We start from the raw sequence: 15278 nt of genomic DNA, 5'->3' as shown, positions 1-15278 counted from the left end.
AAAGGGACAAGAATTCAAAGATTGATTTGAAGCAATATTAGGATGGGGAATGCAGATGGCCGAGAGATCATAGCCATGGACGACATCCCTCCTTGATTGTTACTCTCACTCATCATAGTGGCATGTCGTTTTGCTTCCTGCCTAACAACAGAAAAAACCACCTTGACAGATGGTAAGGGTTAAATACGTAAAAGATCACTACACACTTTATCAAAGATGTCATCCAAACCCACTAAAAAAGCATACACACGATCAAGTTGAATTTCTTCACGAAGTGTCTTGAGATCCGTAGCACATTCCATCTTGATTGATCTCCGTTGATCTAACTCTTGCCAAACAGATTTGAGGTTTGCATAATAACAAGATGACCTTCTTGACAAAGTCAAAACGATTTTACTTTCAATTCATAAATTTGAGAAATATCTGAACCATCGTAATACGTTTGAGCCACCTCTTCCCAAACTTCTTTTGCAGTACGCAGGTGAATAAAAAATCTCATGATAGCAGGTTCCATGAATTGATCAGCCATCCTTTTGTTATTGCATTCCATGTCTCCCATGTCTCATACTCAACACTATCCTCAGTAGGTTCCTTGGTGCTCCCTGTCACAAAACCCTTTCTACCACGTCTAGCGATGTGCATCTCTAATACCTTGGACCAAAGAGGATAATTTGATCCATTCAGCATTGGAGGATGCATCATTCTGAATAACGACAGGATTCGACACTGGATTGTTGGTTGCTATACAAGAACCACCCTCCAATTTCAACATTGAGTCATCTCCCACGGAAGTCATTCTGACTTACGCGCACGGCTCTTGATGCAGCAATCCACTTTGCATAGCAAAGTGCACGACACAACACGATCACACACACGGTGCAGCCTAACTTATTGCTGCAAGAAGATGCAAAAATAAGTCGGTCGACCAAGCACAACAGCATAAGGTTACGGTAAACCTAGGCTCAGATGCCAAATAGAATTTTACGGCTTAATTCTCATTGTATTACATTACTAAAATATATACAAAATACAATCCTTATTCCATAAGGAAACAATAATCAATAGAGGACACAAACATATATCCTTCCTAATAAAGGACTCCTAATATTCACTATATATTTACATACCCATTCTAATACTAACTCACGTTTACAGTCATTTGTTATAAAGTATAAGATGAAATACAGTTTAAATTTCAACAACCAATATTGTACTGCTTTATTATGGTATCCTCATTAAGTGAAAATGGAAAAGAACAATGCACAATCTTTGATTATAATCAATGCCTGGTCAAGTTACGGCATGACTACCATTTGTCATATTAGCAGCGCGATTTAAAATGTTCACCATGCCAAGAACACGGTAAGGTCTTTTAGGCATGTTAGTCATTTGGAATCACTAGAAAAGTAAAAGATGAAATCTAGTTTAAATTTCTCCGAAATCTATATGTCAATATATTATGGTATATTAAGTGAAAAGTGAGATTATAATCAACGCATGGTCAAGTTATGGGATGACTATGATTTGTCATCTAGGCAATGTATTTTAAAATGTCCACCATGCCGACACGGCGAAGTCTTTTATGCATGTTAGCCATTTGGAATCATTAGAACAGTAAAAGATGTAATCCAGTTTAAATTTCACTAAAATCAATGCGTCATTAGGTTGCGTTATCTTCATGGAGCTAAAAGTTAGAGGTTGACACAAATTTTGATTATTATCAATCAATGCGTCATTAGGTTAGCGATTTAAATGACCACGATGCCGAGAACACGGAAAATCATTTCGGCATGTTAGTCATTTGCTATCACTACACAAGTAAGAGATGAAACCCAGCTGAAATTTCAACAAAATCAACGTGTCATTAGGTTATCCTAGTTAAGTTGAAAGTGAAAATTTGAGACCATAAGCCTTGATTATAGTCAATGCATGCATGGTTAAGTTGCGGCATGACTACTATTTGTCATATGGGCAGTGCGATTTAAAAAGGAATATAATAAGGAGTTTCATGTATGTTAGTTATTTGTTATCAAAGTAAATGATGAAATTCAATTTAAATTTCAACAAACCCAATGTGTTTCTACTTTATGGTATCCTCATTAAGTGAAAAGTGAAGTAATTAATGACATCAGAAGCTTTATTAGTGGCATGGATAAGTTATGACATAACTATCGTTTGTCATTTGAGTTGCGTAGTGTGATTTTAAAATGCCCACCGTGTCCCTGCAAAGAACATGGAAATGTGAAAGACCATCGTTAGTCATTTGTTATCACTAGAAAAGTAGAAGATGAAATCCAATTCAAATTTTAACAAAATTTATGGATCATTAGGTTTTGGTATCCTTATTAAGTAAAAGTGAAAGACCAATGCCACAATCTTTGATTATAATCAATGCCTAGTCAAGTTACGACATGATTAACATTTGTCATATAAAAACAGTCTGATTTTGCTCACCATGCCAAGAACATGGTAAGGCCTTTAGGCATGCTAGCCATTAGGAATCACTAGAAAAGTGAAAGATGAAGAGTTTAAATTTCCCAAAATTAATGTTTGATTAGATTATAGTAAATTTAGTGAAAAATGATATTATAATAAATGTAACATGACTACCATTTATCATCTAGGCAGTGTATTTTAAAATATTCATCACACGTAAGAATTGAATCTAAAATCTCTTATTATAAATAAAAACAAATATCAATAGATAATAAATGGTAGTGTTAGTTATTTCTCATGTATTAGTAACGAATACGATAGAGTTTGGTCGACAAAAATATATTCTTTGGTTTATGATAATTAAAAATATGAATTTAGTGAAGCCAAAACTCAAAAGTAACCAGCTATAAAACATAAGAATTAAGTCAAGGGGACGAGCTTCATCCACACAAATTCTTTCTCCGTGTATATTTAGGAAAAATCAAGAGAGACAAATTTCAATTAATCTGAGGTGGCTGTTCATTATTGGGTTACATCACCCAGACCCACGTGAGACTCCACAAACCCTAAGTCGCATAGAACAAATCCGGAGTGACTGTGATGTACGGAAACAAGAAAGCCTAATAGCAAGCAGCCAGCTACGAAACTGAAAAGGGTCCCGCACCACAGGAAATGATTCGGCCGTCAGGAATTGTGGAGCTGTGTAGGTGTGAATCTAACTGTCGCTTGTACAGTGGCGTCAGCTATCGGGAAAAGATGGAGTGAGTTGAAACGGAAAGAAATTTTTCAATATGATCGGCATACCAGATGATATATCAGTGTTATTATACAAATAATGAAATATATGTATTAAAATAGGAAATTATTATTAACACTCTAAAAATTTCATTCTACATTTCATAAAAGTGTAGTTTTCTTACTAATTATAAAAAATTTGAAGTGCAAAATGAAAATTTTAAAGTGTAATAACAATTCTCTTAAAATATTAATAATTTAAAAAATAAAATTTCTCATCACTTTACATAAAAATACATATACTAGGGTTTAGGAGCTATGTACTATTAATGTTCTAGTCATAATTAAAAATTTCTTGAACGCAGTTATTAGCAGGTGCAAGAACAGAGAGAGAGAGAGAGAGAGAGAGAGAGAAGGGGTTACGTCAGAAGTGCATGGACGCGTAGCAGCAAATGGTGATTCCCGCCGCTTCACCCAGGAATCCAGACAAGGCTTGTTAGGTCAATTATGGAACCTTCATATTTTATTTTCTTTGTTTTTAGAAAATATTTTGGACTTTTTGTAGTTGAGTTAATTACAATCTAACCAATAGAAATTACAAAAACCTAGTCGGTCCATTCTCTCTCTCTCTCTCTCTCTCTCTACAAATTCTGGAGAAAACAGAGAAAAAAAAAAATCAAAGATAATAACCGTTGCATCTAACATTTATTTCGTAAATTTAGTTGGTTTACACTGTTTTTGCTCGTTTAACGGTGGCATTTTTGCAAACTGAATGCATTTACATGCATCATGCGATTCCTTTCGTAATTAGGGTTTGTTTGCATGCTTTATTTTTGTTCATTTATTGGTATAACCATGGCATAAATATGTAAGAGAAATTAACCCTTTTGAACTGAAAAGAAATGACCTTGCACAACGGTGTGAATTCAAACTTATCCATTGACCTCCTAATCTAACTTCTAATCTAACAAATTTATCGTTTGAATAAATAAAAAAATGGCAATAGTTCTTTAGAGAATTTTAACAATTTTTGCATTAACATTTGTATTTAGATATTTTCACTTTAATAAATATCACGTGTAACCTTTTTGCACCAAAAAACAAACTTTTTAATGTTGGTTAAAATTAGAAATGGAAAATAAAAAATATAATTCTGACTTAATATGTCTTTATTTTTTAGTAAAAAATAATACATGACATTTGTCCGAGTAAATTTTTTTTAAAAATTAGTGCAAATTACTAACATTCTTCTAACTCTTAGTACCAATGGTTAATGTAAGATGGTATGCGTTAATGATGATGAGGGTGAGCAGATGATTAGGTGTGTGATGAGTGTATACCGTAGTTATAGTGATGAGCAAAAATATTCTCTAATAATAATAGTAAGAGAAATACTAAAATGACTTTTCAAAAGTGAAACTTTCTATAAACTCTCCAGTCACCTCATGTTGATGGTGGAGAGTCCATAAAAAAAGTCACTTTAAGAAAACCTCTTTAATTAGCATTCTCTTTCTGTAATGGTAAAAGGCTGAGGCACCGCACTGTGGCACCATTCAGGTGGGAACGTAAGGCGGGTGTCACAATATCCGGAGTCAGGGCTGAGAAAGTAGAGGCACGAGGTTTTGTTTTCTTGTTTCTATAATCCTTCGTCTCTTTACTCTCTCTCTCTCTCTCTCTCTCTCTCTAAAACTGCCTATTCTTCTCTCTCTCTCTCTCTCTAAAACTGCCTACTCTCTCTTACTTAATGCGTCATGTATGTACGTGAATGGATAGTGGGATGAAATTCAGATCAGAACCCCGGGAAAAAACCAATTGAACTTTATCTCCGCAAAACAAAACAAAAAACAAAAACAAAAAATATCAGAAAAGTTGGTGGTGCAAATACATTGAAACTCCCCAGAACATACCAGAACACACATGGGGGTTGTTGAGAGCTTTTCCTGTTCCCCCTCCGTTTAACCATGCGCCTTCTCTCTCTACACAACTGAAGAAGATCGATCACTTCTCACCCCCACTATTCTACTCTCTGTCCACCGCGGCTCCGCCGGGTTCCAGCCGTGCCCGTGAAGAACTAGGGTTTATTGGAGTTGTTTTTCTGTTAATCTGCACAGAATTAGTGTTTGGTGAGTTTTGTGATAATGACGGGATTAAATATGAATAGATTCACGGATTAGAGAGTGGTGACGTCGCTTTCTGCGACTAAAATAGGTTTATATTATTTTAAATAATATTATTTTGTGTGGTTTAGATGTCTTTGCTGTTGTTGATAGACCAGATGCTTTATGTTGCTTCTGTGTAAGGGTTTGATACCAAAAGCGGGCCCTTTCATTCTCTTGCTTCCTTAATCCAATACGGTCTTTCTTCCTCCCCGCTTGCACTTATCCGTACACAGAAGAAGAAGAACAATTAATTCACTCTCCCTTACATCAAAATATCTGATACCAACAGAAAGAAAAAAAATACCCAATATAAACCCCAAAAAGTGTTGATTTTGTTCATTGAGAATCAAAAGTTTCAAGAGATATGAAGGGCGAGCAAGTTCAAGTTCAAGTTCAAGTTCCGATTCATCACCAACATCAAGATCTGCATGCAGGAGATCTGGATACTCTTTGAGTGGACCCCAGAAAGATGTGGCTTGACGATTACCAAGAAACCGCTCTCGATGTGAATGACCCTTCCATCTTCTACAACGACAAGTTCCCTCCTCTCCCAGACTTCCCATGCATGTCCTCCTCTTCCTCTTCATCCTCCACTCCTGCACCGGTCAAGACAGTCACGTGCTCCTCATCCTTGTCCTCGGTTTCCTCGTCCTCCTCCGCGGCCTCTTGGGCCGTTCTCAAGTCGGACGCGAAGCCCGAAGAAGGGGAGAGAAAGCAGCAGCAGCAGCACAACAGTTACCACCACCAGTACTCGCAGATTGATGATCAGACGGTTGATGCGCATGCCTTGTCCTCCACCGCCTCGATGGAGATCTCTCAGCCGTTGGATCTAAGTGGCGGAATAGATTGCATGGATGAGATGGGGACTTTTGGTTACATGGATCTGTTTGAATCCAACGAGTTTTTTGACCCTTCTTCCATTTTCCAAAGTGATAGCCTTTTCATGGAGCAGTTTCAACAAGATCAAGATAATCAGCATTTAGCCATGGCCCACCAATTACAAGACCATCATGAAACCGCTACTACTATTCAGTCTAATCCCCAACAACAAAAACAAGTAGTTGGACAGGATGAGGAGAATACTAATAAGGATCAGAGTAATGATAACAAGGATCCGGATGACATGGCCATGGTGTTCTTGGAGTGGCTGAGGTCCAACAGAGAGACGGTCTCCGCCGAAGACTTGAGAAGTGTGAAGATCAAGAAGTCGACGATCGAGTGCGCCGCCAGGCGCTTGGGCGGAGGAAAAGAGGCCATGAAGCAGTTGCTTAAACTTGTCCTTGAGTGGGTTCAGACCAACCATCTCCAAAAGAGGCGCAGCAATAGCATCACCACCAAAGACTCCAACCTAGTCGCCCAACGACAATACCAAAACCCTTATCAAAACCCTAACCCTAACTCTATCCCTAGAGTACTTGAATCAAACCCTTCTTGTAATTTCACCCAGACACCATGGATGGCGCCTCCACCACATGCAGCCGCCTATGATCCGGCGGCGGGGGGACTACTTGTCCCCATTCCGCCTCCAGCTTCTCCTCCGCCGACGGCTTATCCTTCCATGATGGGGTATATGACGGCTGACCCTTTTGGGAATGGGCCAAGCTCATACCAACCATCTCCAGAGTATCATCATCACATGATTGACTCCGGTCAGCCATCATGGACGTCGTCTCCGTTTGGTATGGTAACGGCCCCTTACGGGTCCTTCCCGGATAATAACATTCACCTAGCCCCTCCCCAACACCATCCCCAGGCTTTTGCCGGGTACAGCAGTCAGTACCAGCCTTATCAATATTTTCCGGGGAATGGTGAGCGTCAATTGATGATGTTAGGGCCTTCGGCTACCAAAGAGGCGAGGAAGAAGCGGATGGCAAGGCAGCGAAGGCTTGTGTCTCACCATAGGCACCACGGCCATCAACAGAATTCTCAGCAACTTAATAATCAAATGCCAGATCATAACCATCTTCAGCAGACAAGTTTTGTTGGGAACACTACTGATCTTAATTGCACTGGTGCTGCGCCGCTGCAGCCAAATCCGGGCAACTGGTTTTACTGGCCCACCGCCACAGCAGCCCTGTCCCCTTCTGCCGTGGCCATGATGCCTAGCATTACGCCAGAAGCCGCACCACTTCCTCCAGTGCAGCAAATGGATCGGCCGGCTAGTACTCAAGCACAGATTTACAATCAGGGCCGTAGTGCTGCACAGGAAAGGCAAGAAAGACAGGAGAGGCGCCAGGTTGGTGCAGTTTTGCTACATTTCTAATTGATTCGGATTATATAAATGTTGAAAATAATGAGTTCCTTGATTTAAGGAATGTTTTATTCCTTGTTTTATTCCATGTTTTACTCCTTGTTTTATTCCTTGTTTTAAGGGGAATGTTTTTTTTTGTTTTTCTTAGTCTTCTTCCTCATATATACCCTAACCATTGTACATTGCAAGGATGAAATAATACATCACAAATTAAAGCTATAATTTCTATATGGTATCAGAGCAGGTTCATTTGTAACCTGTCTCTGCCATTCTTGCTGCTGCGAATTTTTCTTTCTTTCAAGGTCTAAGTCATGACTGAAGAAAGTTCTGTCAACCATGATAAGGAAACCCGGCACAATCTCTCTCCAAACTCCTCAGACGTTGAGGTTAACACCAATCAACGTTTATGTTCAGTTCTCTTGAACGAGTTCAATTATCTTCCTTGGTCTCGAGCTGTTTCCCTAGCTCTCGGAGGCAAAGGGAAGCTAGGGTTTGTAAATGGAAGCGTGGAAGCTCCAGATCGTTCTTCCTCTACATACAATGCATGGCTCTGCAAAGATCAACTTGTCATGTCCTTGCTGCTCAACACCATGGAGAAACATGTTGCTGAAATTTTTAGCTACTCCAATTCCGCCCATGATCTTTGGAAAGCTTTGCAGGATATGTATGGAAATCAAAACAACTATGCACGGGTCTTCCAATTAAAGAAGGACATTGCCAGTGCTCAACAAGAAGGGAAAGCATTTGTTCAACACCTTGGGAGTCTCAAAGCCATGTGGAATGAGTTGGATGTATATCTCCCTCATACCACAGATCCTACCATTCTCCTAAAACGAGCTGAGGAAGACAAAATTTATCAGCTGTTAGGGAGTATGAGTTCTGAGTACGAGGACCTAAGGAGTCACATCTTGATGAGTCAAGACCTGCCTACCTTCAACAATGTTTGTGCAACTATCCAACGAGAAGAAGCAAGGAAGAAGGTTATGAATGTTGATCCCAATCCTAGATTAACGGAGACTCGGGCATATGCATCAAATTACAAGAACTCAGAAGCCAAGGTATACAAGGGAAAAAACACACATCTAAAATGCAAATATTGCAATGGTGTTGGTCATGAGGAAGACAAGTGTTGGGAACTTCATCCTGAACTCAAGCCTAAGTTCAGCAAAGATGGAAGGATGATACCAAGGTCTTCACAACAATTTCAACCTCATTTCAAGGCAAAACTTGCTAATGCTCACGCTCCTACTATTTCACAAGGATCCATGGAGTTCACTGCCAATCCATTGTCATTGATCAATGAATTTGCAGCTTACCTACAAAGTAAGGGACACGGAGGAGGCACACATGGTCAAGGCAATGAAGAGGGTAGTCACACAGCTATGTTGGGACAATTTGCCGGATTTCTTGCTGGAAATGAGAAAGTTCCAAAGGGAGAAGCATCAGGTATACTCAAAGCCTTTACTACTGCCCTATTAACTAGTACTGAAACTGATTGTTGGATAATTGATTCAGGCGCCACAGATCATATGACAAACAAAGTTACAAATTTACATCATTTTAAAAAATTTTCAAGCCCCTCACATGTGTCTGTTGCAAATGGAAAAAATGTCTTAGTTTTGGGAAAAGGAGAAATAAACTTACTCTCTCAAAAAACACCTTCTACTGCCCTCTATGTACCAACTTTTCCCTTCCAACTTTTGTCAATTGGAAAGATCACCAACACCCTAAACTGCCGTGCTATTTTCTCACCAAATAAAGTGATGTTTCAGGATGTTCTCACCATGAAGATGATTGGTGAAGGGATCTTCATAAATGGACTTTACTACCTGTGCAAGAATGCATGTTTCACTCAGGCTCTTCAAGCTCAATCAAAGTCCATAGATGAAAACCAACTTTGGCATAGGAGATTAGCTCACCCCTCTGACCTTGTCTTGTCGAAACTGTTTCCAATTTTTTGTAACCCTTATCCTACTTGTGATACTTGTCAATTTTCTAAGTTTACTAGGCTACCTTTTGGTAATTCAATGTCTAGGACAAGTAAACCTTTTGAAATGGTACACACCGATGTATGGGGACCTGCAACTGAATCAATGGAAGGTTTTAAATATTTTGTTCTATTTGTTGATGATTTCTCTCGAACAAGTTTTCTATATCTTATGAAATCAAAAAGTGAAGTCCCTACCATTTTCAAAGATTTTCACATGCATGTTAAAACGCAATTTCAATCAAACATTAAGGTTTTAAGGTCAGATAATGGCACTGAATTCCTATCCAACAACATGCTTCAATACATAAGTTCTCAGGGTATCATACATCAAACCAGCTGTGTGGGGACTCCCCAACAAAATGGAGTAGCCGAGAGGAAAAATAGAGATCTCTTGGAAAAAACTCGTGCTCTCATGATTCACATGCACGTTCCAAAGAAATTTTGGTCGTTTGCCATCCTTACTGCCACTTATCTCATCAATCGACTTCCAAGTCGTGTGCTAGGGTTTAAATCTCCATATGAAGTTCTTAAGGGGAGGAAAATAGATTTGACACATCTCAAGGTGTTTGGTTGTGTATGTTTTGTTCACATCCAAACCTTGAACCGTGACAAACTAGATGCCAGGGCAACCAAGTGTGTGTTTATGGGATACTCGACTACTCAAAAGGGATACAAGTGCTTCAATCCAGTCACTAAGAAGTGCACAGTTTCAAGAGATGTGAAGTTCGAAGAAGACTATCCCTATTTTACAAGTCAGGGGGAGGATTTAGTTGACATGTTCCCACTCCCTCAAAACTTTAATTATCCGATGTTGGAAAATAGATCAGTCATTGTAAGTCCAGATTGTGAAGAAGTTCAAACTGACCAAATTACTGCCAGTGAGAGTGAAGACGAGTTCTACTCTGATCATTCTCCGCCCTCTACAGAGTCTCAGGTGATTAAAAGAAATCCTCCTCGAATCAGAAAACCTCCAGTTAGGTTGCAGGACTATGTTACATATGCCTCACGACATCCAATCAATGAATGTATCAGCTTTAGTAAGTTCTCAACATCTCATGCTACATTTCTCAGTGAAATTGATAAGCACTATGAACCAAGAAGCTTTCAAGAAGCATTTCTTCTCCCACAATGGAACCAAGCCATGAAAGAAGAGCTTCGTGCACTGGAAGAGAATTGCACCTGGAGCCTAGTTCACCTACCACCAGGAAAGAAGGCTGTTGGAAGTCGTTGGATTTACAAGACTAAATTCAAAGCTGATGGATCTATCGAGAGACACAAGGCTAGACTTGTTGCTCGAGGTTTCACCCAAACCTTTGGTGTAGATTATAAGGAAACATTTGCACCGGTGGCCAAGATGAACTCAGTCAGGGTTTTACTGTCAGTTGCAATCAATTGTGGGTGGTCACTCTACCAAATGGACGTGAAGAATGCTTTCCTTCACGGCGAGCTGCAGGAAGAAGTGTATATGCAACCTCCTCCAGGCTATGATGGTATTAAAGGCAACATGGTTTGTAAATTGCACAAGGCAATATACGGATTGAAACAATCACCAAGAGCTTGGTATGCCAAGCTCAGTTCAGTTCTGGAAAAGGCTGGATTCATGCGAAGTAATGCTGATTCTTCGCTATTTGTAAGAACTGGCACCAGGGGGAAGTTGGTGGTCCTCATCTATGTTGATGATCTTATCATCACTGGAGATAATACCGTGGAGATTGAGGCACTAAAACTCTCACTACATCAAGTTTTCGCTATCAAAGATTTGGGAAGGTTAAAGTATTTTTTGGGGATCGAAATGGCAACATCTTCAAAAGGACTGTTTCTACATCAACGGAAATATGTATTGGACCTCCTTCAAGAAGCAAAAATGCTTGACTGCAAGCCTGCTATCACTCCCGTTGATTGTAAACTGAAGCTCAGCATAGATGGAGAAGCCATGCATGATGTAAGCTACTATCAACGATTAGTAGGCAAGCTCATATACCTTACTATCACTCGTCCAGATATCACATATGCAGTGAGCTTGGCTAGTCAGTTCATGCACTCTCCCACTGTTGATCACCTTAACCTTGTTAAGAGAATCCTTCGTTATCTTAAGGGTTCAATTGGGCAAGGAATTACAATGCATAACAATCAGTCCACTGTCATTAGTGGCTACACAGATGCAGACTGGGCAGGTAATGCAATTGATAGGAAATCAATCACAGGCTATTGTACATTTGTTGGTGGAAACCTTGTCACATGGAAGAGTAAGAAGCAACAGGTAATTGCTCGTTCCAGCGCAGAGGCTGAGTATCGAGCCATGGCAGCCACTGCTTGTGAACTCATTTGGCTTAAAGGGCTTCTTTCAGACTTAGGGTTTCCTAGTTCTACCCCTATGACGCTTATGTGTGATAATCAGGCAGCCATGCACATTGCTGCCAATCCTGTGTTCCATGAAAGAACCAAACATATTGAAGTGGATTGTCATTTCATCAGAGCTCAAGTTCAAACGCAAATCATCCGGACCATGTTCACACGAAGCCATGATCAACTAGCAGATCTTTTTACAAAGGCACTAGCATCATCTCAGTTTCATCGGTTATTGGGCAAGCTTGGCTCAGTGAATCTCCTCGATCCAGCTTGAGGGGGAGTGTTGAAAATAATGAGTTCCTTGATTTAAGGAATGTTTTATTCCTTGTTTTATTCCATGTTTTACTCCTTGTTTTATTCCTTGTTTTAAGGGGAATGTTTTTTTTTGTTTTTCTTAGTCTTCTTCCTCATATATACCCTAACCATTGTACATTGCAAGGATGAAATAATACATCACAAATTAAAGCTATAATTTCTATAATAAACAACATAATTGATTAAGCAATATTTACATGAAATTGTGTACTTTTTTCCAGGGATGGAAATCTGAGAAGAATCTTAAGTTTCTCCTTCAGAAGGTATTGAAGCAGAGTGATGTGGGTAGTCTTGGAAGGATTGTGTTGCCAAAAGTAAGTTATTAATCTTAATTATAATTGAACTTATTTTTCCATTTATTAATTGAAATTGGTTGAAAATATTAACTTTATTGATTGTATGGGAAACAAATTGCATTGATTGGGAATTGTTTGTGTTGTTTTTGGTGTTAATAAATGATTAAACAGAAAGAAGCAGAAACCCATCTTCCTGAATTGGATGCAAGAGACGGAATTTCCATTGCAATGGAAGACATTGGGACTTCTCGTGTGTGGAACATGCGCTATAGGTATTCTACAAAAGTTGGGTCTATTAATGTCCATTTTGCAATTACAAATATTTGGTTTATTAATGTTAATTTCGTTCGTGATCATTGGTTTTAATACATTGAGAAATTTTAAGTAATCTTGTTGTCCCCCTTTCTTCTTTGCATGTGGAGTTTCAGGTACTGGCCCAACAACAAAAGCAGGATGTATCTCCTTGAAAACACAGGTGTGCAAGGATTGCTTATATTTATTAAGCATCAAGCATGTTTTCATTGTCTTTCTAAATTGGGTTCCACTTCGGTGCTATGTAGCATCAAATGCTATGAGCATTGGATGACACTTATTAAAAGCAATAATTCAAACCAATATGGATTATCCAATGCTCGTAGCATTTACTGCACGAAAGAATTTTCCCTAAATTTCCACTGATTTATGTTGTTGAAGGAGATTTTGTGAGAGCCAATGGACTCCAAGAAGGAGACTTCATAGTCATCTATTCCGATGTGAAATGCAACAAATATGTAAGCATCAAGGACCTCACATCCTCTTCTTAATTAGTTATCAATTACACTAATATTTATCTAATTAGACACTTAGTAATTCTTCAAATGTTGTTTTTAGTTAGTATGTCGTGAGTTTAACCAAGTTGGCTATTCTAATACCCTTCACCCTAAATAAAAAATAAAAAATAAAAAATAAAATAAAATAAAAAACACTTTGTTGTTAATTACGTGTTTATTAATGTATATGTATAGATGATACGAGGAGTGAAGGTACGGCAAGCGGGGCCAAAATCGGAGAGCAACAAAAGGCCCGGAAAGACACAAAGGAACCAGCATGCAAGCACTCCAGCTGTCAACAATGGATTGTCACCTTCTTCAGCCACAACCGCACACAAGAAAATAACAGTAAAGTAAGAGACAGAGGAAATGAAAGAGAAGACCAACTGCAACATAGCCACCTCTTCCGTATTTTCTTCTCTCTTCCATGCATGAATCGAATCGAAATGGATGGTGAAGCCTAGGGTTTGTTGAATCTCAGTTGATCGACGACTCTCTGCAAATCATAGCTAGCTAAGCCTCCTTATCTTTAATTGGTCAATTTTTCTCACCGGTCAAAGTTAACGCTACTACTTCATGGATGAGATCATAATGCGTTTAAAAATAGTGAAGCTTTTTACGCAGGTTTTTGGGTAAAATGATCTGATCAGTTAAAACGTACGGGCATTTTCCAAATACTGTTTTGGTTAATTAGAGTGGTTAATATTATGTGATATTATATGTGTTTCGGGTGACGCACCCAATTAAGTTTAGTGTATGTTGTGCTTGTTAATTATTGATATGTATTTTGTAGAAGTAAAGCTCGTAAATGATGTATATATATATGAGAAGGGATATAATGCTCGCTCATTCGTTATGTACTATAAAAAACATGTTTGCATTGCTGCTTGCTAGCTACATGTTGTTACAAGTGGTCTGCTATTTGATCATATTGAATATAAACTGAACTGCAATATAAATGTTCAATCTTCATTGGTGGTTATCAGTGATCCATCTGTCATTTTATATATTTTAATGAATATCATCTCATTATACTAGATCCATGGATCCAGTTATGCAAAAGGTAATTGTTCTTTCAGAACAAGAAATATATGGTCATCATTTTGATTATTCATAGGAAATTGGATTTTATCATACAAGAAAACTTTTAGAAGAGACGACATAAATTTCATGGAGAGTGCTTGAGTTCTTTCATGGAGTGCCTACTTTTTCCTCACTTATGATTAAGGTATATGTTAAAAAAAGGGATAATTTCTTATGGGATAGTTTAGTTGCGGTCTTTGGTCCCTAATTGTTATAGACTCAAACCTTATGCATTTTAAGTTTTTTATTGAAGTGCCTCCCCTACCACATAAATGACATAATAATAAAAGAGATGCAATAATATCAATATAACTCAACCCTTTTTTTCTTTTTTTTTTTTTTTTTTTTTTTGCTTTCATTTACACTACTAATTCAATTATTCAAAATTGCTTATGGGTTTTCATAGATAAAAAAATTTAAAAAAGAATGCTTATGGGTGCATTCTAGGTTATAAAAAAATGGGATTTTATTTTATTTTTATAAAATATGAGTACATTTATATAGGCTACATTTCACAAAAAATGGGTACAATTTGTATATAAAAAATAATGGTACATTCTAGATTAAAAAAATAAATAGATTTTACATTAAAAAATGGATACATTTTACATAAAAATGGTACTTAAAAAAAAGGATACATTTTGCATATAGTAAAGTGGTACATTTGTAACGAAAAATGGGTACATTATAAATAAATTATGAGTACCAAATAAAAAGTTAAAAAAATTCTGAGTACAAATAAAAATTTTAAAAATAAGGGACAAAAAGAAATTAATATATGGGTGTAAATTAAAATTTAAAAGAAAATTGGTACAATTTAAAAAAAGGGTTGCAAATTAAAAATGGGTACAAACT

General features: G+C 37.9%; 1 protein-coding gene across 2 annotated transcripts; it reads left to right on the top strand.

The window, feature by feature from the left end:
* The first annotated feature begins 5033 nt into the window (after nucleotides 1-5033).
* On the top strand, nucleotides 5034-14320 carry LOC137727468 (B3 domain-containing transcription factor ABI3-like). 2 transcript variants are annotated; one of them, XM_088678540.1, is made up of 6 exons: nucleotides 5034-7566; nucleotides 12457-12549; nucleotides 12703-12803; nucleotides 12960-13006; nucleotides 13225-13301; nucleotides 13536-14320. In XM_088678540.1, the coding sequence occupies exons 1-6, from the start codon at nucleotides 5800-5802 to the stop codon at nucleotides 13695-13697; spliced, it is 2247 nt and encodes a 748-aa protein (XP_088534666.1). In that variant the 5' UTR covers nucleotides 5034-5799; the 3' UTR covers nucleotides 13698-14320. The 2 variants fall into 2 exon arrangements, with proteins under 2 accessions (XP_088534666.1, XP_068322425.2); XM_068466324.2 differs by having other exon boundaries at nucleotides 5420-7566; nucleotides 12954-13006.
* Nucleotides 14321-15278: the final 958 nt, after the last annotated feature.

The sequence above is a fragment of the Pyrus communis genome, chromosome 10 (assembly GCF_041283825.1).
Source record: "Pyrus communis isolate YQ-2024b chromosome 10, ASM4128382v1, whole genome shotgun sequence".
In the NCBI taxonomy this organism is placed as follows: Eukaryota; Viridiplantae; Streptophyta; class Magnoliopsida; order Rosales; family Rosaceae; genus Pyrus; species Pyrus communis.
Note: the sequence above shows the minus strand (reverse complement) of the source record. Positions and strands in the feature narration are given on the sequence as shown.